This window comes from Trichoderma harzianum, assembly GCF_003025095.1.
Source record: "Trichoderma harzianum CBS 226.95 unplaced genomic scaffold M431scaffold_1, whole genome shotgun sequence".
Classification (NCBI taxonomy): domain Eukaryota; kingdom Fungi; phylum Ascomycota; class Sordariomycetes; order Hypocreales; family Hypocreaceae; genus Trichoderma; species Trichoderma harzianum.
This window is the reverse complement of record NW_020209249.1, coordinates 1175411-1198783: the sequence shown is the minus strand read 5'-3', so window position 1 is coordinate 1198783 and position 23373 is coordinate 1175411. Positions and strand designations below refer to the sequence as shown.

At 48.4% G+C, this 23373-nt stretch overlaps 11 protein-coding genes and 1 non-coding gene across 12 annotated transcripts; 6 read left to right on the top strand and 6 right to left on the bottom strand.

The window, feature by feature from the left end:
- Positions 1-686: 686 nt before the first annotated feature.
- On the top strand, positions 687-2518 carry M431DRAFT_526489 (hypothetical protein; the record flags this gene model as incomplete). The annotated part of the gene is made up of 3 exons (XM_024920684.1): positions 687-1427; positions 1466-2047; positions 2112-2518. The coding sequence occupies 3 exons, from the start codon at positions 687-689 to the stop codon at positions 2376-2378; spliced, it is 1590 nt and encodes a 529-aa protein (XP_024779998.1). The 3' UTR covers positions 2379-2518.
- A 633-nt stretch (positions 2519-3151) lies between these two features.
- Positions 3152-3857, top strand: M431DRAFT_103679 (hypothetical protein; the record flags this gene model as incomplete). Its single annotated transcript, XM_024911531.1, has 2 exons — positions 3152-3749; positions 3828-3857. Exons 1-2 carry the CDS (start codon positions 3231-3233, stop codon positions 3855-3857), a joined length of 549 nt encoding a protein of 182 aa, XP_024779997.1. The 5' UTR covers positions 3152-3230.
- A 139-nt stretch (positions 3858-3996) lies between these two features.
- M431DRAFT_537109 (hypothetical protein) lies at positions 3997-5280 on the bottom strand (the record flags this gene model as incomplete). Its single annotated transcript, XM_024921012.1, has 2 exons — positions 3997-5042; positions 5217-5280. The coding sequence occupies 2 exons, from the start codon at positions 5278-5280 to the stop codon at positions 4261-4263; spliced, it is 846 nt and encodes a 281-aa protein (XP_024779996.1). The 3' UTR covers positions 3997-4260.
- Positions 5281-5999: 719 nt separating this feature from the next.
- M431DRAFT_t21 lies at positions 6000-6071 on the top strand. Its single transcript has one exon. It is a non-coding gene; the product is annotated as a tRNA-Gln (tRNA).
- Positions 6072-6525: 454 nt separating this feature from the next.
- On the top strand, positions 6526-7379 carry M431DRAFT_502438 (hypothetical protein). The gene is made up of 2 exons (XM_024918158.1): positions 6526-7174; positions 7231-7379. Exons 1-2 carry the CDS (start codon positions 6923-6925, stop codon positions 7237-7239), a joined length of 261 nt encoding a protein of 86 aa, XP_024779995.1. The 5' UTR covers positions 6526-6922; the 3' UTR covers positions 7240-7379.
- A 945-nt stretch (positions 7380-8324) lies between these two features.
- Positions 8325-9221, top strand: M431DRAFT_489072 (hypothetical protein; the record flags this gene model as incomplete). Its single annotated transcript, XM_024916638.1, has 2 exons — positions 8325-8544; positions 8647-9221. 2 exons carry the CDS (start codon positions 8325-8327, stop codon positions 9219-9221), a joined length of 795 nt encoding a protein of 264 aa, XP_024779994.1.
- A 46-nt stretch (positions 9222-9267) lies between these two features.
- On the bottom strand, positions 9268-11405 carry M431DRAFT_103675 (hypothetical protein). The gene is made up of 2 exons (XM_024911530.1): positions 10749-11405; positions 9268-10667 (listed from the first exon to the last, which is right to left on the bottom strand). Exons 1-2 carry the CDS (start codon positions 11264-11266, stop codon positions 9539-9541), a joined length of 1647 nt encoding a protein of 548 aa, XP_024779993.1. The 5' UTR covers positions 11267-11405; the 3' UTR covers positions 9268-9538.
- Positions 11406-12064: 659 nt separating this feature from the next.
- Positions 12065-13023, bottom strand: M431DRAFT_502435 (hypothetical protein). The gene has a single exon (XM_024918157.1). It carries the CDS (start codon positions 12864-12866, stop codon positions 12294-12296), a length of 573 nt encoding a protein of 190 aa, XP_024779992.1. The 5' UTR covers positions 12867-13023; the 3' UTR covers positions 12065-12293.
- A 1494-nt stretch (positions 13024-14517) lies between these two features.
- On the bottom strand, positions 14518-15770 carry M431DRAFT_502434 (hypothetical protein). Its single transcript, XM_024918156.1, has 2 exons — positions 14762-15770; positions 14518-14699 (listed from the first exon to the last, which is right to left on the bottom strand). Exons 1-2 carry the CDS (start codon positions 15515-15517, stop codon positions 14598-14600), a joined length of 858 nt encoding a protein of 285 aa, XP_024779991.1. The 5' UTR covers positions 15518-15770; the 3' UTR covers positions 14518-14597.
- Positions 15771-16276: 506 nt separating this feature from the next.
- Positions 16277-19937, top strand: M431DRAFT_502433 (hypothetical protein). Its single transcript, XM_024918155.1, has one exon. It carries the CDS (start codon positions 16585-16587, stop codon positions 19762-19764), a length of 3180 nt encoding a protein of 1059 aa, XP_024779990.1. The 5' UTR covers positions 16277-16584; the 3' UTR covers positions 19765-19937.
- M431DRAFT_537103 (hypothetical protein) lies at positions 19927-21572 on the bottom strand (the record flags this gene model as incomplete). The annotated part of the gene is made up of 4 exons (XM_024921011.1): positions 20857-21572; positions 20507-20807; positions 20173-20454; positions 19927-20127 (listed from the first exon to the last, which is right to left on the bottom strand). The coding sequence occupies exons 1-4, from the start codon at positions 21189-21191 to the stop codon at positions 19927-19929; spliced, it is 1119 nt and encodes a 372-aa protein (XP_024779989.1). The 5' UTR covers positions 21192-21572.
- A 275-nt stretch (positions 21573-21847) lies between these two features.
- Positions 21848-23317, bottom strand: M431DRAFT_73726 (hypothetical protein; the record flags this gene model as incomplete). The annotated part of the gene is made up of 4 exons (XM_024922154.1): positions 21848-22045; positions 22104-22865; positions 22924-23065; positions 23130-23317. 4 exons carry the CDS (start codon positions 23315-23317, stop codon positions 21848-21850), a joined length of 1290 nt encoding a protein of 429 aa, XP_024779988.1.
- Positions 23318-23373: the final 56 nt, after the last annotated feature.

The window sequence follows — 23373 nt, the reverse complement described above, 5'->3', positions numbered from 1 at the left end:
AAATCGTGAGTTTACTCCGGACAGTTTACAAGCACAAGTGACAAGTGCGAATGTACATATACGGAGAGAGTCTCGCTCCGACGGACCGGAGCGCCGGTTTCTCCGACAAGCCCCACCATACGCCGACGCCCTTTGATGTACTCCAAGATGTTCTCCAGACGACAGACACTAAACAATTCATTGCAGGCATTGCATGCATCTCTTGATTCTTGATTAGCTGGGAATCCGCGATTGGCAATTCATTTCGTTATCAGTCTCCATCTTTTACCACATCAGTGGAGAAGATGTTCCCGTTAGAAGAGATCGATGCCGCACCAAACGATTGGCCCCCTCTACAGGATCAAGGCTAGGCTACGGAGAAAGACGCCGAGTACGCAGCATCACACAGAACAAGAGCATATCATTTGTCATGGTAATTTATGGTTGGCTTGATTCAAGTCTGCTTGCATTGCGGCTTCGGCCGTTGGAGCAGTCACCACACACTCCCAGTCGAATTTGGTTATCGGAGCACTTGACGGAGAGTGTGGTGGCCGTGCCCGCACACGCATACCCCTGGAGCCTTTATAAACTATCGATTGCCCTTGGAAAATAAATCTTTCTATGAATCATCCATACCATTATTCAGCAGAACTATCAGAATTTCAAAACAGCATCTGACAGGATGGGTAGTCTCTCTAGAGAAGTTGATGAGTGGATCCAGGAGCCCGATCTCCATCCGAAGAGAAGACCAATCCCAGCTGCTCAACGAGGAGTGGCCGCGTCAAGCAGCTCCGAACAATTCAAAACCAAGAGCAGCAAGCACAAGCCCCAGGCCAGACGATGGCATCCTAAGTTACCGGAAAGCAGACTGCTTCTTCCCAACATTTCAGCCGACTAACCTCCTTTCTCCGGTAGCATACATCAGTGCAGAGTCGGCGAATCGCACAGGATCAACTCTCAAGAAGGCTGTGGAGCATCTTTCCAATCCAAACACCATCTCACTGGGGGGTGGTATTCCTCTCAGTGACTTTTTTCCGATTGACGGAATTAGCCTGAGACCAAGTTCATTCGACAATGTCGAGACGAGGGAGAAGACGTCCTCCCAAACGACACTGCATGCTACCAAGCACGATATTGCCGATGATACCAGCGTATACGATCTCTCCGTCGCTTTGAATTATTGCCCAGGCTATGGATCAGCTCAATTCATGCGATGGATTATAGAGCACACAGAAATTGTTCACGATCCACCTTACGCTGACTGGCAATGCTCCATGACAATTGGCAACACCTCGGCGTTTGACATGTGCTTGAGAATGTTGACAGAGCCAGGTGACTGTATTTTAGCCGACAAATATACATACTCATCCTCGGTCGAGACTGCTATGCCGTTGGGAGTCAAGTGCCGTTGGGAGTCAAGTTCATCGGAGTCGACATGGATTGCGAGGGTATGCTCCCTGACGGCCTTGATGAGATACTTGAGAAGTGGAATCCTGCGGAACATAACAACGCACGAAAGCCGTCGCTTTTATACGTAATCCCGACTGGCCAAAACCCTACCGGTACCACTCAAAGCCTCCAACGCCGCAAGGCAATCTACAGAGTGGCCCAGAAGCATGACTTGATCATTCTCGAGGATGATCCGTATTACTTCCTGCAGATGGATGAATACGGCTCTACTGCGTCTGAGATTCAGTCACCTGTCGAATTTTTTAAGAGGCTTGTCCCTTCATATCTGCGCTTAGATATTGATGGACGGGTCATGCGCATGGATTCTTTTAGCAAAGTTGTCAGCCCTGGGGCTCGTCTGGGCTGGATTACAGCGCCTGCGCAGCTCATTGAGCGATACAAGAGCCACAGCGATGTTTCAACCCAGAGCCCTTCCGGTCTGAGCCAGTTAGTATTTTTCAAACTCCTAGATGAGCATTGGGGACATGAAGGCTACACAAGGTGGTTGATGCACTTGCGCAAACAGTACACTATGAGAAGAGACTTCATTTTGTCTGCTTGCGAACGTTACCTGCCAAGACAAATTGTTAGCTGGGAGCCAGCCAATGCAGGCATGTTTGTAAGTAAAGCCCCCGACCGGCCTTTTTTTTTTAACACACTTGTGACTGACCACTATCACGCAGCAATGGCTCAAGGTAGACTGGGAACAGCATCCCAATGCTAAAGACAAGATAGCCGACCTCATTGAAGAGGAAATCTGGCTAGAAAGCATCTCAGCTGGAGCATTAGTTGGTCGCGGCTCCTGGTTCCGTTCATCGAAAGACGTGCCCTGTAACGAAGTATTCTATCGGACCACCTTTGCCGCAGCTCCGCTGCCCAAGATTGAAGAGGCTATCAAGCGCTTCGGTGAAGCAATACACAAGGTGTTTGAACTGAAAGAGAAGAGTTGAATAACAATAGGCGCTCCAATAAGAGCGAGGCCCCCCACCCGACTGGCAGCGTTACTGCTATGCATAGCAACAATTTCACGTCTGGAGTTTGTATAAGAAAAGTTTTGGCATATCCTACATTTAATTTGAAGAAAATTTACCATTCTGATCATAACATTCAGCATCTTCTGTGCAACCTACGACACTGATTATTTGTTCAGGTATTCTAGAAATGGTACCGATGGTAAGCTCTACATTCATTCTGTTGTTCTGCCACAGGAATTCAAAATCACGAACCATCATTCGCAACGGCCATATTCGAAGCTGTCAGGCGCTTGAACTGCCATTTACCCGTACAAACAGTTTTTTTTATCCCAGAAGTCGACAGGGTTTGATCAATTAAGGCGAATAACGGCAGTCATAACGGTCCGCAGATGCTGCCTGAAAGTGTGCCCTCTGAGGAAGTTGTCGAGGCATGAGCAGGAATCCAACCGCCGCTTAGTCAATCCGCTGACTTCGTTGTTAAAAATCATCAAAATTACATTACCAATTCTTACAAACTAAGCAGCATTGCGATTGTGCACCTTGTTCGGCTGGTCACCCGCCGAATAGGCTATCCGAAATGCGGTTCTCCGCTAATAACCGCCATGACACTTGGTATACTACCTACTCTTAAGCATACCTTGGTTTTACTATGCGCTTCTGGCAGAGTAACGCTAACATTTTGACTTTCGGTTGCAATGAAATCAAACGGTGGGGAATAGATGCATTCTATTTTGTCTATATAAGTCAGCGCCTCTTGCTGTTATCGTGCTATTCCGGTCAATAGTCTCAGCGAGGACTGAATCACTCTTACCTTACTTACATCTCACAATGGCCTCCAAAGTGCCGACTACACAATTACCAGGTCTCGGACTAGGCTCCTACCGCCGCAGCACACTCCCGCTCTCTCTTATTCGACACGGTGGCAGTCTTGTCGGTTGTGGCATGCTTTTTGGCTTCCTCGTCCCCCTAGTTCCTTATCCACGGCTGGGTCTCACGGCACACATTCAGTTTGGCGTCCAGGGCTGCATGGTGCTCGTCACAGGCCTAGTTCTCCAATCGGATCCCTTGGGAACTAACCGTGAACAAGACGCAGAGACTCCTGGACGGAGAGCCCAGTTGGCCGACAGACTAAGCTGGTGGCAGGAGCAGGTGATATACTGGGGATGCGCAACGATCTGGGCCACGATGATTGCTGAAGTAGGAAATGCCTGGTGGGGGACGAAATGGACACTGCCGATTGCACACCAGGCGGCCGGCTTGCTTGGTGGTAGCCATGAGGCTGCAAGGTGGATGGAGTTTGTCGTTGCCGCTACGCACTTCCCACTTGCTTTTCCGCTGGCATCAGTGGTGAGTTGGATTTCTGATGCTTTGAGGACATGAGCCTGTTATCTTGCAGACAGCGACTGACGTGACTTGTATACTTAGTGGCCTATCATTTTATCCAAGCTATGGTGATTGCAAATGTATATTGGACTATTGAGAATGCCTCTTCTTCGATAAGTGCCTTCATAAAGTTGATACCTGAAGGCAAGTAGGTGGAAGCACCTGATATGGCTTGTGTCTTTTACCCGTCACTAATTCAGTACTACGGAAGCCTGTACGCCGCTGGCTTTCCTCTGGGTAATTGACCTTGAGTAGCCATTCATAATATTGTGAAATTTGCTGTGTTCTACCAAGAAATATTAATACCAATAGATGACTGCATTATTGGGATGGAATAAGGTCATAAAGTTAATTGTTTAATCACGATGTTTCATGCTTCAGGCAGACTAAAGACGAATTATTTTGATCTACTAAACACTATGCGCAAACTCGAGAATGAAATTTACCCTCAACATATATCGATCCTGAATCTCTCTCATAAAAACCGCGGATACTTTTTTGCCAACAATCGTCGACTTTCCTTTCCTACTCTGTCGTCAGCAAGTAACACGGAAACAACTTCCTCATGGCCCTCCTCTGCCGCGCGAAGGATGGGCGCTTCTGGAGGGTATTCTGATCCGTCGGGGTCAATATCTGGGTGCGTAAGCAGGATCTTTACTATCTCCAAACGGCCCTCCTCCGCCGCAATGGTGATAGGCGCGGCATTACCTGTTGGTGCAAAATTGACATCGATATCAGGATGCTCAACAAGGAGCTTAACGACGTCTGGTCGCTTGGCAGCGATTAGCGGCGTGTCGAGGGTTTCTAGACTAACAAAATTAACATCAACTCTTCCGGTATCGAGCAGGAGCTTGACGATGTCTGTGCTTCGCCCCCAATCCGCCGCAATGAAGAGCGCCGACTTGCCAGTACGTGTTCGGTGGTCTGGGTCGACTGAGTTAATGGAGAGCAGATGTTTAACCAATGCTTCATCTCCCTCCGAAACAGCGTAAATAAATGGCGTCCATCCTGCTCCATCTTCGGCATTTATCAGAACTTCTTGATGAGAAAGAAGCAGTAAAGCTAAGTCGGTATGTCCCGATTCTATCGTAACGTGTAATGGCGTCTCGTGAAAGTCTTCACTCGCCCAATTCCAATCAACGTCTTGGAGAGTAAAGAAGTGACGCACAACCTCGATAGATCCGTGCCTTGCCGCTAGCCATAGGGGACTCACAAGTTCGTCACGTTGGTCCTCGCGGTAATGAAGTAAATAATTGACTGGTACCCCGTATTGCAGAAACTTCTTCAGTGTATTAACTTGATCGTTGGAGACAGCACATTTGAATCCAGAACATTCTTGATGCTCGATATTCCACTCATAGAGAATGGGATTTCCTGCGTGATACAATGACCAGCATGTTTCAGAAAGTGATGATAGGGATTTGAGATTACCTTGGGAAGCCAAGTCCCGCATAATCATGATGCAGAGTTCGATGGATAGATCGTTGAATGACATTTTGAGAGACTGTGGTGAATGAGCGAAGACGGAGAAATGTGGTGAGTCTGCGTCGTTTTCTTTTTGCTTCTCACACTGGATTTGAGCTCATAATTTATACAAGCGCAATTGCCAGTCATTCTCGTTGATTCCCTTGCTGGCTCTGTCTTGACAAAGGCCACATTAGACGAGACTACATACGAACAGCATCTGAGAACACAAACACGAGGATTCAGTAAACAATGAGTGAAATACGGACAGTGTCAACAAAAGATTGCACCATTCGTGAACGGCAGATATTTGGTAATTTTGTATACCAAAGTATGACGGCTTTTGACGACATTCTATTAATACTTTGGACAGCTGCTAGATGAAACAATCACGACAGTATAACAAGAAATGAACAATGGTCAGTTGGCCAACAAAGATGCATAAGATGTACAGCAAAAATTCTCTGCAAAATGGGATATTTAGGGGACAAAAAGTAATTGTCTATAATAATCGCAGGATAAGCATTTTGAGACATTGAGACTGTGGGCGACACGAGATCATCCTTTGAAGCAGCGAGTTTGCGCAGGGCCGGAATTTTGTCCAGCATCAAAACGCCTCTTCATTTGGGATTTGCCTATTTTAGAGCATTGAGTTTTTGAAATGTTCATCAATCCAGTCGAGAAAGTTCTTAGATGCATTGAACAAGACAGGGGGCATGCCATGGGAAGTGGATCACCACTTCAAGAAGCGGTTCCATGGTCTAACGGTTATGACTGCGGATTCTGATTCCGCCAGCGAGGGTTCGACTCCCTCTGGAACCTTTTTTTGTCCACATCTACTGCTTTTTCTTTGTATCTCTTTCAGGTAAAATGCTATTTAAGGAACAAGACGCGTTCAAAATACTTTTGTTTTCTTTTTTTTTTTTTTTTATGAACGCATGTACGTGGTGTTGGTGTCAAAGCGGAATGCATCAAGATCCTTGAGCTTCAAAGAAACACCCGTGAGGCTCTCGAAAAACCTAACCCAAACATTTCTAATAATAAACAGGAAGAATATACAAGATTTGTGACAAAGATGCAAGTGGAATTGATCTGTATAATCGCACTTTGTTCATTTCTGCCCTAAAGAAACAGATATATGAATGGAATTGATACTAGGCAGTCTCCGTTGACCTGAGCCTACAGACGAGAAGATTCAGATCATTTGAACGGAACTCCCAACACTTTTTACATCTTCACAATTCCCCTTTGATTCGACTGCTACAGAAATAGAAATTCCATTCTTGCGCAAAATATGGGCGACCTTCACAGTCTGTTACTTCTACACCATGTGCGGCATGTCTAGCAAACTCCCATCGTTACGGTCCAGCGTCGCTAATCAAGTCTGAGCAGACAATTACAATTGAAACTTCTGGCTTCTTTATATCACGCTGATCGTCAAATTTGAAAACAACGATTGGAGAAAGCAAGAAACGACGTCAGGGGCCCATCATTCAAGACAAGTTGAACGGCAAGACAAAATCAGCCATAAGCTGGTGTGAGCGAGATGCCGTGCGATAATCTGTCGTGTAGCACAGCTGTGCGCGTACAGAATATCTCCGGATTTTTGCAGATGCTCGAACACGCGTTTGGTCTGCCAACTGCATGTATGCTCCGGCTACCCGTGGTTATCTATGCTTCTAGCACGGAGCTGTTCTGACACTCTGTCTCACGGAAGTCGACAGCCCGTCGTTCGCATTTCCGGGAACTCTAAGAGGTATCCGCCAGATCTCGATCGCGTTCGTATGCGCATGGCTAGAGCCGCAAGTCTTGGTGTGTCGCAAGATCCACAAGATCTGATCGAAGGGGGCGTTTCCCCGAGTCTTGGTGCAGGAACCATGGCGGCCCTCTTTCGGCATCGTTCGTTGCTGATGGAGATGACCCTGCTTACGAGTCAGCCCGTTAGTCGTGGGTTCTGTTTCGAGAATACGTCTCCACTAACCTTGTATAGTTGGATCTGGGGCCATTACGGGCCGGATCGAAGATCGTAGATGGCTTGGCTTGGGGCCGGCAGATGCGACGCGTTTGCCGGGGAGGGTGTCGCTGCTTGATGCGGTGCATCCTCATCTGTCCAAGCCAGAGGCACGACGCCTCTTGAAGGCTCGTTTGGATGGCGTTCTTGGGAGATTTGTGCATGCTGAGCATAAATATTACTGGGCGGTTGTGCAAGATATTACTAAGACCGAAGGGCTGGGCATGTTTGCTTTTGATGGATTACGTCTCAGGTTTGCGCCATCTTAACCCAACAATGCAAAGGGTGGCCCAAACAAGTTGAATGATTGGCTTTATGGCTTGGAATTATCGCAATACTACTGCAAGGCAAGTATCAAGCGAAATATCCCATAGTAATACAAGACGATGGGGCGTAATATTCAACTCTGGGTTGTCAGCCTCATGGCAAATACTGAGCGCTGTCATTTAATATTACCTCGCCGAGCTAGTGTCAGCCACTTGACTCTCTTCAGCTCTTAATATTTAATGGTTCCTCCAGCTTCGCCCTGCCAAAGACACACTCTCTTTCTTCCAGCTCCTCTTCCAGCTCTGCCGGCATCAGGTTTCGCACCTACCTCTCTTCTTGCTCAACCCTCTGAGGGGGAATACGCGTTCAAGAGAGGTGTAAAATTACCATAGAAACAGAATCTAATCTGTTGTTTGATGATTATTTCCAACCGAAGCCATCTTAGGTTCCTGTAAAGGCATCATTGCCTAGTCTTGGGTACTAGGTCTTTGCTCAAGCAGCGTTTCCTCTTGCTAATAGTTTCAAGTTGTTTTGACTCTTAGAACTCCTCAGATTTTGGTTGATTTTGTTCAGTTTTCGTTCACCTTGTACGCGACACTACATTTTCTCCGACCACAAACGCCCGCTGAGCCTCAATAATCGGAAATCGACCACCCACCGCCTGGTAAGCCTACGATTTCCAGACCTTTGTTCTCCGGAACTCATTTCATTTCATCACCAAACCATGTACTCCTGCTAAACTGCGTTTTTACTGACACACTTAGCCACTAATTCAACTTCTGCCACTCGAGCAAGCCATGCCTCGAAAGGCACCAACTGAAAGAAGATCAAGCAAGGCAAGGACCAAGTCCAGACGCATTCCATCACGCACACCCCCCGTACACGGCTCGTCGCATGAAGACCAAGTAGGCCGTCCGATGGTCCGGTTTCTCTTGAATACCTACTCTGCAGAACAGATCAACAGGATGCTTGACGAAGAATCTCGCTCTCTATCGCAGTCATCGTCGGCTCCGTCAGGTAAGTACGATTTAATTTTCTGGGCCCTAGAAAGCCTTCTCTTCTCCTATACCGCCTTCATAATTCATTTCATGAGATAAAGTGGCTGATCATTCTTACTAGAAGATGATGATGAAGAATCGACGCTACTTGAACTCGAACCAAAGAGTGTGCCCTCTAACCCACCTCTGGAAAATAAGGCTTCGCCTCCACCTGCAGGCACTTCTACCGATGAAGTTTCCAAAACCAGCATAACTACGACCTCAGACACTCCTGTTTCTCAGACAACAGAGAAACAGACAGTCCTGCCAACGCAGCCGGCCTCGACATCCACGAGCCAGCCGGTCCCCGCTGTTGAGAATCGGAAAGTATCAACTGAGGGACAGAGAATATTCGCCTGCGGCTGCTGTGCCACAGAAGAAGTTTCCCTAAAGTTTTCACGAGCAGGCGACTTGAGGCGTCATATGGATGACACGCACCAGTCATTGGCTGATCCTGACTATATGAACCTGTCTACCAGCGCCTATCAGCAGCAGCAGCAGCAGCAGCAGCAGCCCTTTGGTTACCAGCACGCGATGCAATACATGTTCAACTCGAGCACCATGCATCCCCAACAGGAGCAACAAAATGTAGCCGACTGGTCGGATCCAATGCAATGGACCAACTTTGATGGTGAAGACAACAAACGTTTGATGTAGTACATTCAGCGAGGCATACGATTGTTTTCACGATATTCAACGGCAGATGTTTGTCGTCGTTCGCTTATTTTTGATTCCTTTTCTATTCTCTCTGCTTCTGATCCTACTTCTGTCCCTGGTACAGCCAAACTTTTGCTTTTGGTTCCTTTAACTCTTCTGAACCTTCTGCGATCTATTATTCTGTTTCTCTTTTTTGTTTCCATTAACACCTTTCTATCTATCTTCTTCAACGTTGTCTTTATCTTGCTGCAGGATGTTGAAATGCTTCATGGTTTTATGGTATGGCATGGCTGGGAATCTACATATATCTAGAGCAACTAATTTGACACCTTGCTTCTTCGTTCAGCCACAGAGCGCCGGTGCTCCTCTTGATATTTAGTGAATGATCCCCATTCCAAATCCTCCGCGTTGCTCTCTTCCCACGGGCTCTCCACCTCCAACCTTTTAAGCAATTCAACGCACTTATCGTTTCTTGGAGCGATACTGTAAGGGAATTCTTGTGGGTGGTCAATCAAGCCTGGCGTGTGTTTGAGCACAGCCTCAATTGGCTTCCCGTTCTCGTCGACTGCATGAGTAATCTTAAACACTGCCAGAGTCTGAGACACGGTGATGAACAGGTTCTCTTGTGCAAAGAACCGACCGGGGCAGATTCTTCGTCCATAGCCAAACATGCCTGTGGGATCTGGCTCGTTTCGGGGCGCCAAGTAACGGTCGGGATCGAAAGCCATCGGGTTCGCGTAGGTCTTGGGGTCATGCAAAAACCACCAGTTGCTTGCAACAGTGTACGAGCCCTTCGGGATGCGGTAGCCTCGGAAAATGATTTCTTCATCGTTCTTGTGTGCGGTATTTACAGGCGCAACTGTGAACCAACGAAGCATCTCCTTCATGAAAGCATTGATGTAAGGTAGATTGGGTCGGTCTTCGTAAGTTGGGAGACGATCGGTGCCAACAACGCGGTCGAGTTCCTCTTGAGCCTTTTCCTGAACATCTGGATGATGAATCATAGCCAACACGAATGCCATGATAGCAGCGACTGTAGTGTCTGCACCTCCAGTAAATAACATCTGCGCAGTTCGGACGATAGCTTCTTTGGTGTCTTCGTCTGGCTCCATATTCTTTCCCTTGCCGTGCGTTTGAATCAGCTCTGAGACATAGGATGGTTGATACGTGCCGTTCTCCATTTGCTTTTTAACATGGTTGTACGGGATGTAGGCAGACGCGTCAGTTAGGGCTAGCCACTCGCGAGCGAGGCGCTTGAAGCCAGCACCTGGCATCCAGTCGGGCAGGCGCTTGAGAGCAGGAAAAATCTCGACAGGTTTCTTAAAGGGTAGCATCGCGCGAGAGGCATTTTCCATGACGTCGTTGATGATTCTCACTAGAGGGTCCGCACCGAACGGCTCAACATTATAACCGTAGACGATTTTGAGGATGGTGGCGGCAGCTTCACTATGGTTGGAGTTAGTGGATGGTCGAGCATGTCCATATTTGCACCTGAGCTAAGCAATCATCGGGAGAATGTTGACATACGTTTTGATGTGTTGGAATAAACTCTCGGGTTCCTTGAAAATTCGCATGAGAAAGCGCTTGGACTCGATCTCTTGAACACCGTTAAAGCGGGAGACAAGGGCCGTTGTTCCAAATTGGTGATGAACAAACTTGCGGTGCTGGCGAAACAGATCGGTATAATCCATGAAGGCCAGCATCGCTCCATATCCGCACATGTTGGCAAACTCAAACTGAGGACGTGAAGAAGTCTTTGACGAATTCTTTTCCAGGTATTCGACGGCAGCCTCCTTGTCCTGGATGATGACCAATGTCCTGCCTAGCAAGGTGACGGAGCTGATGGGGCCATATTTTTCTTTGAATGGGAGCCAGTGTCGGAAATCCGGTGTTCCTGGAGGCGGGAGATCTCTGATGTTGCCAACAATCGGGAGAGGCTTTGGTCCAGGAGGCAATGGAAATTTGGACTTGTTGCGGAAGAATAGCTGGTATAGGAGGAAGCCTATCAGGACGATGGCGGCCTGACCTACGACTAGGCTTGCCATCTTGTTTGCTTACCCAATATCTGCGTAAACCGTGTATTGGATGGAGCAAAGACCAGCAGCGACAGCATTTCTGCTGAGTCCTTAGCAAGGTTATATAGTTCAAATATGTTACTCCCGAGGCGGACAGGTTTCGAGTGGCCTCATTTTAACACCACCCTTGTTTTCCCCATGGATTAACTACAGTCTAGTCAGTCTTTTCACTCAATTATGATGAGGTCTATCTATGAACGGGTGAGCGGAACAATAAGCCGGCCTTTCTGGACCCTTGACCTCGTGTCGTAGAATACATGGTGGCGAAGGATCTGCTTGTAGGAGAGACGTCTACCAATAGGTTGTCATAAATTCAAATGTAAGACCAATTAGCGTATGTTTCCAGCTATTTGGTTCTTACGAATGAGGGTTTTTGTTACTTGGCAACACTCTTTGGAACGAGCGTCGAGTGGAACGGACCGAAGGGGAAGCAAGGGGGGACTTGTGAGTGGCTTTGATGAAGGAAGTGATGTGAGTATGGGACATAAGCGTCGTAATGAATCCTACTTTCTCGGATCCCGCTTTGTCCGCATCTCCACAACAACCCGTGAGCTTCGGAGCTCAGAATCCGTCGCTATGCCCAAAAGGCACGAGAAAAAACTGAGGCTAGCGAGGACCAATATTGATACGAGGATATGGAGTGTGATTGGGTGCAAAAGGGCGAATTACGCACGCTGGGCGAATCACCTTCTCTAATTTTACGGAAATCGATCCTCAGTTAAATGTATCAAGTGTAGCTAAAGATTCTTGAATGAAAATTATATTGGTGTTGAAGCTATCGCCACATATGTACCTATCTGTAGGGTATGATTGCCCATACTCGAAGCTTCAACACAACACTAGCGAAGAGAAACGACCAAGAAAACAATTCCAGGATTCAAAGCTTCAATGTCAATGCGCCGCGCAAACGTGGATATATAGGTAAGCACAGAAAGCCAAATACGCTCCATAAATGGTGTCGAAAATACGCAGCGGAACCAGGGTGTCCGCTTGCCGCCTACTGCCGCCTCATCCACTCTATGATCGACAGTAGTGTCATCATGACCATGACATCGAAGTCGCGCCCCCTGTCGACATTGATCTGAAGCCATCCCGTTTTGTCGAATGTAAATATGGCGACAACCTCGCCCCGTTCATCAATGAGCTTTCGATTTCGCAGCCGCGAGTGGTGAAGCTTTTTGCCATCAACGCCGACGTGGTGGGTGCGTTTCCAAATGAACTCTTCGCGCTGGCCTTGGCCCGTCTCGCAAATGGTCCCATCGCTTGCGAAAGAGACGGAAATCCTGCGCTCACAACCGCCTATCTTGGGCTTGATGAAGTCTTCCCAGATAATAGTATCGGGGTCTGCGGGATCGCCGAATCCAATCTTGAAATGCCGTGAGAACTTTGGCATGTGGCACACGACGAGAACAGGCGCGGTCTTGTCGGGGCCGTCGAGTAGCGCGAGATCCGGAGTGCCACCCCGGGGGAACGGCGAGTTCTTGACCTTGTAGAGGGTCTCCTCGCCCTGTGGGATTATCTGATAATCATACTTGAAGACGGGCTTCGTGATTTGAAACACTCGCGACATCCTTTCCTTCTTTCTCGTGGGACTATGGAACCTGGTACGCGATGAAATAAAATACCGTGAATGACACTGAAATGGCAAATCGAATTCGAGGCCGGCGGTTCCTTTTGTATGCCATGCTGTCGCTGAGGCTGAACATGCCCATTCGTTTCACGATGGCTTGGGCTGGGCATCTTGGGACGCTCAGGCTGGCTAGTGACCAACAGATTGAGCTACAGCGCCACCCGGATTTCTCGTACTCATCGCATTGCTCGCTAGCTCCAAGTCAACCCATGGATTCGGTGCACTCATGCGGTAACGGCCGCAAGCTAGCAGGATTTAGGGCAAGGCAAATGGGTTGGTTCGCTGGAGGGGGCTGACCTGGGCAGGTGATGGACCGCTAGGGAATAAATGTTCCGATGATTTCCAAGGAGCTTCTCTGGAGATTTGCTATGTTCGAAGCATGTATGGCGTGCCGAACCGAGTTATTTTGTGGATGAAACGACGGTCGAGGTTTGGGTAGATTTTTGAGGCTGCTATTCTGGCTGCGTACATGTAGTCTCAGCCCGTACTGAGCACCAAGCGTTGAAACTGCGCGCTGAAAAGCCGTTGGAAGTGCCCACTGGGAGTCAGGGGAATAATGCTACAACCAACCTCCAAGCCAAGGTGTTCAATAAGGGGTGCTTGGTCCTCATGATGCAGCAAATTAGTATGAGCATAATGACTGGATATCACCTGCTCGCCTCTTTCACCGTGCATGACTATGCGTAACAAACCTCATCGAGGACATCGACGCATTGACAAAGCTGGCAAAGAATGGGGCCTGGCATTAAAGCATGGCAAAGGCAGCACATTCATCACCATCTACTCTATGTACAAGGCAGTGGACAGTTACGGTAGTTGCCATTTCTTCTATATTTGCAAGAGCTTTATCATTGGTTTCTCCCAAGTGATTCCTTGAACACGGCCTCAGCTGCTTTGTGTAATTGCACAGGTCTAAAATCCCCTCCATCTTACTTCACGTCTTACAAAGGACTCGTGCCGAGGAAAGATCACCAAGGAATCGTCCGTCTCTTGCAAAATCAACGTGAATACTCGTCACCAAACGTTGATGTCTACATGATACACGCCTCCAACGCACTGAACCGGCCGTTTCTCCATAATAAACGGTGACGCGAGTCTCCCATCCTCCGTCCAAGACGCGATGCTTCATCCCGGAGCTGCAGCTTCGCCGCTTTCCGGGCAATTCTGCCGATCCACTGCATTCACCGCTCTCCACCTACTATTTATTCTTCGCCCGCCCCCGAGAAAGCGAAGCTTTTCTTTTCTTCTTTTCTTCTTTAGCTCTCTTTGCCTTTTGGCTTAGATCAAGTGTAGTATCTGTTCTTTTCAGTTTAATCTCTGAAAGGTCTCTAAGGAGACCAATCGTGATTATTCTTATTTTTGGTCTTGGAACAGTTTCCTCTGTGCTTGCACATGATTCTGTTCACAGTGTCCCTGGTATTACACTGCCTCCAGGCGACGCGACTCTTTTCATTACTTGCTTGGGCTTGCCCGAGCAGTGAAGAAGAGAATTCCCTTCCATCTCTAGCACAGCAAATTTTCGTTGGCGTTGAGCGAGAGAAGGAAAACATGTGGGCGATGCCGCGGTCTGGTGTTTTTGGCAGAGTTGAGGCTGCACAGAAGGTCGCATCGCACTATTGATTTTTTTTTTTTTGCACACGATGATTTTGCCAGCATATATTCTACAACCATCTAACGCTGCAGTCCATCTCCATTCAGTATGTCGACGTTGTGATGCTCAGTCGACCTCCATCGGTCAACAGCACGCTTCCATCCACGTATCCTCCCGCCTTGCTCGTCAAAAAAAGCATTGCCCCAGCAAATTCGTCTTCCGTGCCCATCCTCCCCAAAGGAACAAAAGTCCCCGGCAAACTGCCCTCCTCTCGAACCTCTTTGGTAGAAGCTTTGATGTCTCGGTCGGTCATTTCGCTCGGATACAGCCCTGGTGCGATGGAGTTGACTCTGATCTTGTGTGGTGCTAGTAGCGTTGCAAGTTGCTTGCTTAGCTGTGCTGCTGCCGCTTTGCTGCTACCGTAGGCAAATCCAGCTTTAGGCAGACGCGCATAGGTTGCAACAGAAGCTGTGACGATGACTTGAGATTTTTGGGGAACCACCGCTCTCTTGTTTCCCTCGTCGAGGAGATCCAGGAACGCGAGGACGGTGTAGAGAACAGCCGTGACGTGGACGTGAAAAGACTGCGTAAATTCTTCCATGCTGTGTGCCCAGAGTCCCTCTTGAAGCGCCTTAAGATCAAGGGTGTTGACATTCTTTATGATGTCTGAACTGTCAGCAGTGATGAGCCCGCTGTTGGCGAAGACGACATCGCAGTAACCTAGCTCTCTGCGAACTCGATCGGCAGCTGCTTTCAAAGAATCCTTGGAGGTGACATCGCAGACAATAGGTCGGATGGCCTCTGGCTTTGGACATGTATCTCTCGTGGCCGCCAAGGAGTCCTCTCGTCGTCCAAGGACATAGACGGCCTTGGCTCCGTTAACGGCCAGGGCGTGGGCTGTGATTCTGCCTAGACCAGAGCCTCCACCAGTGATGACAGCAACAAGGCCATCGACTCGGAAGAGGGACTCAACGCTGTAGGGACTTGGATTCGCGCTCATGATTTCTGATGGAGGAGAGAAACTTTCTAGATGGATTTGCTACGACTGGGGGAGCTACAGTACTCTACACTTTCATCAGCTCTGTTTGGGGACCAAGAGTTTGTCTAATGGCCCACTCGGGAAGATGACAGGCGTGGATCTGCCTCTGAATATTACGCTCAACTATATGAGAAGAGAGCAACTTTGTGGAGATAGTTTCGTTTTCTAGTAATAGCGTGGACACGAAATAGTCGGTGCTGACGACCAAACTAATAGTATGGAAATCAAACACAACAAAAAATCGAGGTTCCCGCCCATGTGAGATTCGCTTATGGACTCTGGCGAAAAGGAGCGCTGAGCTGAGTCTACCAAGGCGCTGTTTCAGCGCAGCTAGGGGATAACGATTGACTGTTGTGGCCGATCCTCAGTGGACGCTGGGCGCTGAGACGGTTCGCCACGAGACGCTATCGGCTTCAGTTAAGCGAGGAGATAACTCGATAGGATACTGGATGTGTACTTGAACCGAGCAAAATCTACATCACCTTGCGAATACACATCTCCCGAACTGGAATTCGTCGAAATTGTGTTGATGTCTCACCATCCATATCTGCATTTCAGGCCCCGTTATCGATGTTGCCGTATCTGGAACCGGTCTTTCGACACCTCATTTCACTCCATTCCAACAGCCTCGGCCAGCATGTCATGCATGAACAGCACTACAAAAAAACGCACAATCGATGGCGTGTCGCCCCTTGCTTGATAGGATAGCAACCGCCAATTCGATCTAGCATGGCTATGGGGCGTCGGATTGGACGTGGGATCCTCCTATTGGTGGCTGATATGGCCTGCCCAGGGGCCTAAAGAGGCGAAATCACATGTGAAACTCAATGGGCACCAAGTTGGAAATCAACATTGGCCGTGTTATGGATGACTGCATGTGCTGTTTGCTCTCTATAACCGGCCTGATTCTCCCTGCAGCGTCCAGTGTGACCGGCCCGAAGCGAAGCGGTATCTAGACATGTCGATATCCAACAACTTGCATCGTCCAAGCATTTGAATTGGCCTGCCGAATCTCAATCGCAACCTCAATGGCGACAGACGCTGTCGCGGCCTCTAAGCAGGCCCAGTACAAACAAGGGCCAACGCTTCTCCCATCACCAGTTGCTCAAGCCGTGAGCCTCGCCGCTCGATCCACCTCGCTTGCCATTCGCATTGGGTCAGTGGTCAGCAATGCAAGCCTTGACGCTGCGAGACTCACTACCCTCGGTGGCCTCGAGCTGGCCCGTGGGTTGATTGAAGGAGTAATCAGCCGGGCTGCCAAAGATACTCTCGAACAATCACGAACCGAGCTGGCAATTCAAAACACAGAAACGGTTTTAGAGCGCAGCCTTGAAAACCTGCATTACGCTGTCACTCAGGCTGTGTTTTGGACGTCCGTGAGCTTCCGTCTCACAGGCACAACAATTTCCACCGCTTCCGCAGGATCGCAACTTCTCCTGTCATCGTTGGACCAGCTCTTCGGCTCAACAGACTCCTCTCGGGCCGTTGCCAGCATCATCACACTTGTTCGACGTGAATTTGAAAATCCTGCAACAGGCCTCCAAGGGGAAAGAGTTGGCGTTATTGATCTGACTCTTGCGCTCAGCACGCTGGCGTATCTACAGCGAGCATGTCGCAAGACCGCTCAAGAGGAACGCCGAAGACAGTCATACGAAGAAATAATTTGGGATGTTGTTGTCCTAGAAGATGGGGATAGGGTCGACGTTGATGAAAAAGTGTATAGCGAGATCCGTGGAGGCTACAGCGCCCAGGACAAAGACGACATTCCATCATCACCTCCCAGCAGTCCCTGGACTGGAGCGGAGGACGATGAGGCTGTTGTGTCTCGTCTCAAAAGCCAAATCATAGCCTCTCTATCTCCAGGTACAACAGTATCCGTCTCCAACTCGGTGTCTTCCGTCCAGACAATTACGGTTGACGTTCATGGATCTCGGCTCTTTTCTTTGCCAACACCTCTAGGTGCCGAAATCGTCGAAACAAAATCCATCACCACGGGAAGCCACCTATCATACTCATCATCGGATCAACATGACCAAGCTTCAGCATCATCATACCGAGTGGTATATAAAATACACCGCAACAAGAAGGGAACATCGTCTTTTAGAGGCGATGAGGATTACAAAGACGAGGCCGTCGAAGTAATAACCGACAACCAGAGCTGCAGTAGCGAAGAAACTCTCGCTCCAGGAACACCCACGATTACTATTCCTGATGACCCATTCCCTCCTGCATCACCTACTATGCTTCCCTCTTCTGCTTTTGCACTACAGTCAAGGCCGTCTTCATCAACTGAGACAAAAAGGCGCCATAAAACACAGTCTCATGAATTCTCGAAACCAACAAAATCGAGTTCTCGAAAACACAATTCCGACTCTGCCAAGGCTATTGCTTCTCGATCTACAGTCTCTTCCAAAGAGCCGATATATCTCGAAGACTTGGAGGCCATGGCAAACCAAAAGAGGCAGCGCACACCAGCCCACAGCTCAAAATCGCATGATTCCCATAAGAAGAGAAAAAGTGAAGCGGTGGTATCCTCTAGGTCGTCAGATAAAAAGACGGGCTTGAGACATGTTCTTCGAGGAAGCGGCCCATCCATCTCAACCATCTGGAGTAAGGAGTCGGGTCCGATGGACTATATAAGTGCCCAGGAGAAACCAAAGCTTCACATCAAATCTCCTCATAGAGACTCAGCGAGGGAGTTACGAGCAGGGTCCCCAACCAGTGATTTGGTACCAAGGTCACCTACCGAACATCACAGTGTCTACCTTGCTCCACCGGGCCATCGCCGGAATCGGTCGTATGCCACCAGCATATACAGCGTTGGCACTAATGACTCTCAGTCGTCTTTAGTGTTATCCTCATATTATCAGAAGAGCGCTTACAACACTGCTGACGCTCTCCATGCTCTTCGACAAGAAGGCTTCGTCGATGGAACCTTTCCTGAGGGTCACCTCCTCCCTAACATTACTCGATATATGCGATTCTCCTCTGCGTGCTACGGCTCCAACTTCCTCAGGCTTACTGGCGTGACAAATGAGACGCCAAAGCTTGGTGTCTGGGACGGAGTTCACCACGATGTTCGGCATTTCGTTCATCATACCGAATCGCAATCGGACAATATCCTTCTCGCTTCATTTGTCGACCCCAACGGAGGCAGTGATGCCACTGGTGCCACCGGATCTGGTGTTCCCTTGGTCCATTACATCTCGCTTGACCATGCAGCCAAGGCAGTCGTTCTTGCTTGCAGAGGAACACTAGGATTCGAAGATGTCTTGGCTGATCTAACCTGCGATTATGATAGGCTTGTATGGAGAGGCAAAGGCTACAGAGTACACAAGGGCATCCATGCTTCTGCTAGAAGGTTGCTATACGGTGGTGACGGTCGCGTTTTGTTGACCCTTAAAGAGGCTCTACGTGAGTTCCCCGACTATGGACTTGTGCTCTGCGGACATTCACTGGGAGCTGGCGTCACGTCTTTGTTGGGCATCATGCTGTCTGAGCCTAATCCCATCGGGCCTGGTTTCGTCACATCTGCCGAGCCGTATACACTCAGGCCTCCGCCAAATGAAGCTCTTGTCAACGTGAAACTGAGCGATATCCGACCTCCATCCGGCCGCCGCATACATGTATATGCGTATGGCCCTCCCGCCGTCATGTCATCATCTCTTCGCAAAATCACCCGCGGCCTCATCACCACTGTCATACATGGCAATGATCTGGTTCCTCATCTGTCCCTGGGCTTGCTACATGACTTTCAAGGCGTCGCTCTCGCGTTTAAGCATGACGAGAACAACACCAAGTCTGAGATCCGTCAGCGCATCTGGAATACGCTCCAAGACAATGTCTCAGAGAGGTGGTACTCTTATCGCAGCGCGAGCAAAGTTGCCAGTAGTGGAGGTGTCAGCGATGAAGAGAGATGGATGCTCCCCGCGCTAGAAAATATGAGGACAAGCATGAAAGGGAAGAAGCTTCTTCCACCGGGTGAAGTGTTTACCATTGAAACGCAGCGAGTGTTGAGGAGGGATGCCTTCCTTCTGCTGGATGAAGAGCATATCGGGCGGCCTGCTCAGAGGATTGTACTCAAATATGTAAAGGATGTAGAGGGTCGGTTTGGAGAGCTGCGGTTTGGAACGAGCATGTTGACAGATCATAGTCCGGCAAAGTATGAAGATGCTCTGAACAAGCTGAGAGTTGGAGTCTCAGCTTAGTGGACATGTTTTTCTGATGATCCCGCTTGTGGAAATAGACATTTTCTCTTTTATTTATAGCACGCATTATATACCTATCTCTCATTCTTTCTCTCAGAAGCAATTACAATATGTCATTGATCTGCGTACGCATAATATTAATAGTGTCCCAGCTTCGATTTATTACTTCGCCGCTCGCTGGGTGATGCCGAGCAATGTGTTTCTAACAGTATCAAACTCGGGATCATGGGGCTCGAAACTTGCCATATCTGCGTTACTCCGAGGGATCGCGCACGTATGCTGGCCATTGCGTTCCCCTAAGTGGCAGCGAGTTGCTGAGGCTTTTGTCACAACAACTCCAGCATATGACGCTGTATCCTTGTGCTAATTAGCATCTTGCTTATTGTATTGAAAGGTCCTGCATCTTACTTGGCGTGAGATATCGGACTCCAGTGTCTCATAAAAGCTGAATATCTCGGTCTCACGTTTTTGAGAAAATGCTTGGAGGAATTCAGCATGCAGTTGATCGAGAAATTCGGATCCTCCTTGGTGAAGTGACTCTACAACTTGCTGATTGGGATGTCCAGCAGCGACTTGGAAAGAAGTTATGTCCATTCCGTCGTGAGGGACGCCGAAGAAGACCACTCCGCGGATTGCGCGGAAAAGATTCATCTCTGTCTCTCCTCGTAATTTTGACAGACTTGTCAAAGCCTACATATTCTTTTAGCGACGATAACATGCCATCTTCATGGGAAGTATCTACCTGCTTTATGACTAGACCTCCAAAGCCATGGCCAATAAATATTGTTGGCTTGAACTGAGAGGAATTACTTAGCGTGATGAAGACTTTGACAAAAGCTGTCCCCAAGGCTTCGAGTGTCATCCGCCCGTTTATTTCATTCAATATTGACTGGTAACCATATGTCATGACTCGCGCCATTGGCTGTCGTGTCTCCGTGTCGACAAGCTGAGCTGGTAGAATATCTCGTAGCCACACATGGTTACTTGCCATATCCTCAAATGACTCCAATGGACATCCACTGATGTTTCCAAGAGCAATTATACTGTTTTGTTCAGCAATTGGAATTGTGCAACGGAAGTGTGCATACATACTCTACTTTGTGATCTTTGGCCGGTGGTAAATACAACGATGTGATGCCGAGCAAGTTATCGTCAATTTCTAGATATCCACTATTGGAAGACGGCTTCTCGTGCGGCCCCTCTAGTGAGAGGTCCCATGGCTTTGGGCCTTGAGTGACAGATGGACGATTTTTATATACTACCGTTGCGGTGAATGATCGACGGTCGACTTCAGGCACAAAAGATTTTATGTCCGGGTAAGATGAAGGGTCGTGTTGCTCCAAACAAGCTCGTAGATGGCCGATATTCCAGCCTAGAGGCACTCTTCGGACACGAAATGTAGCTCTTTGATTTGAGTATTGTTGCATCTGGAATGATGGATGGATTTAAATTGCAAGGTATTATGGCTTGACAATGATGAGAATAAGACGGATAGCAAGAAGAGTAGATTTGCAGAGAGAATGAGTTGGGACATCAGATTGAAGGGCTATTTCTATAAGTCTATATATGTCTTTTCTAAAATCCCATTTCCCGCGATCTATACCTGAATGGTTCATCGTAACAAGTTGTTGCTTCGTACTGACGATTTAGCTGCGTTTCGGCGGGGAGTGGTGAGAGACTAATGTATGCTGAAAGGATATGAAACGACTAGATGGTATTATTTTGATGGTACTGTTCGTGATATTCCATCGGCAAATGCCAATTAAGCGCCATGGATCAAGCCCATTTCATCTCGGGACATTGCTGGAGCTGGATGCAGTGATATCGCTGGTGCATTTGGCGCGGCTCCGCTTCTAATGCATTCGGTCGCAACCAGGGTCGGCGGCTATTTGCGCGTTGCTGTGAGGCTGACATCTAAAAATAAGAAACTCGAATTTTTCTTGCGTGAATACTCATGCAAAAAAGCTGTAAAGGAGGTACCCGTTGCAATGCGAGGCCAATGTGAAAGATTCTGTCCAGTCTAATCAGAATCAGGGGACTCGAAGCGTCTCATTCGGGTGGAAGCTGTTCGAACTTCCCAACTCTAAACGACGAGCTTGTCTTTCGAATAAGCAAACCGGGCGAGAGTGAAGAGTACAGCCCCTGTCATAAGGACGGCACCACTAAAGATAATGCCTTGGGAGTAGCCGCCATACCTATCGATCAGGGCTCCAGTGATTGGAGTGCCTCCCAAGGCACCAAATCCGATGAGAAATGTGGACATTCCTATATAAGTTCCGATCTATAAATATGTTAGATTGTACGGCTTTGGATATGCTGAATGTCAAACTGGGGCTTACCTTGCTTGGGTGATCTGCCGTATGTGAAATGGTAGTATACATGAGGCCAATAATGATGCCACTTGTTGCGCCAAACAAAATGGCCAGCACGATGAGGCCTGCTGTTGAAGTGATCTTCAACCAGCAAAACATCAGTAACCCAGAGGCGTAACAGGCTACAGTGATGACATTGAACTGGCCGAGATACTTGGCAACAGAACCAGCAAACACTCGGCCCAAGAACGACCCTGCATTGATCAAGGCAAACAGATAGGATGCCAGACCTGGAGACATTCCGTGTAGTGAACCATAGTCAGCGAGGTAGAAATACGGCGTCCATAGTCCCAGAATGATCATGAACAGGGCTGCCACTTGGAGAGAGAAGGCGGGAATCTTGAACGCTTCTGGCAAAACTAAAGCGCCCTTTCTCTTTAATGGTGTTGGCCGAATAGCAATTGATGCAATTGCCAGCAAGAACAGAGTCAGGAAGCCACAAATCCGCTGGGCCCACGCAAACCCGACCGAACTGTTTTGGAGGAGGTTTGTCATAATTACTGGGTAGATGATTCCTCCGAGGGGAGAACCTGTGGTGGCAAAGGCCATGGCTATCGGTCGTCTCTTGTGGAAGTAGTGCCCAACAATGGAAATTGCTGGGGTAAATATGAGGCCGGCTGAAATGCCAATGAAGATTCCTTGACAAAGAATGAATTGGTAGAGTTCAGTGCAAAGGCTCGTGAGCATCATGGCGACGACAAGAAGAACAGAGAATGGCCATATGATAACCTTAAAAAGAACGAGTGTTAGTCGCAATCAAGAAGACATGATTTGAAATGTTTCGTACCATTGCTCCATACCGGTCTGCGAGCGGACCAGCGACCAAAGCCGCCGAGAACTGGGCAAAAGACTGAAGAGCACCGATCCATGCTACATCAGATGGAGAGTGGCCGGATAGGAATGTCTTGAGATAGTATGTTTCGTAGACTCTGGCATTGGAGAGGAGTTGTGTTAGCTTTCATCCTGCTCAAGACTGAACCGCTGAGTACGTACCCAAAAGAGTTAACATAGCCAAAGGATGCAAAGGATGTACACCAGCATCCAAAGACAACCAACCATGCCCGCAAACCTCCTTCCGGATATTCATGCACATGGGCCTTTGTCTCGATGGAACTCTCAACAACCTCCTCACCCCCTGAGAAGATTGCCGACTCGATCTCGGTGCTGCTACCCGAAGACATGGTAGCAAATGAAATGACTGGGCACTAAGATTTAGAGTCCTTGGTCACAGGAGGGA

Bases quoted from the DNA above. Each gene is read 5' to 3' on its own strand.
- M431DRAFT_502438 (XM_024918158.1), top strand. From the start codon at position 6,923: ATGCTTCTAGCACGGAGCTGTTCTGACACTCTGTCTCACGGAAGTCGA.
- M431DRAFT_103675 (XM_024911530.1), bottom strand. From the start codon at position 11,266: ATGGCAAGCCTAGTCGTAGGTCAGGCCGCCATCGTCCTGATAGGCTTC. The intron at 10,668-10,748 runs GTATGTCAACAT...CTCCAACCATAG, and splicing joins TTATTCCAACACATCAAAAC to TGAAGCTGCCGCCACCATCC.
- M431DRAFT_502435 (XM_024918157.1), bottom strand. From the start codon at position 12,866: ATGTCGCGAGTGTTTCAAATCACGAAGCCCGTCTTCAAGTATGATTAT.
- M431DRAFT_502434 (XM_024918156.1), bottom strand. From the start codon at position 15,517: ATGAGCGCGAATCCAAGTCCCTACAGCGTTGAGTCCCTCTTCCGAGTC. The intron at 14,700-14,761 runs GTTCCTTTGGGG...TTTTTTGACGAG, and splicing joins GCAGTTTGCCGGGGACTTTT to CAAGGCGGGAGGATACGTGG.
- M431DRAFT_502433 (XM_024918155.1), top strand. From the start codon at position 16,585: ATGGCGACAGACGCTGTCGCGGCCTCTAAGCAGGCCCAGTACAAACAA.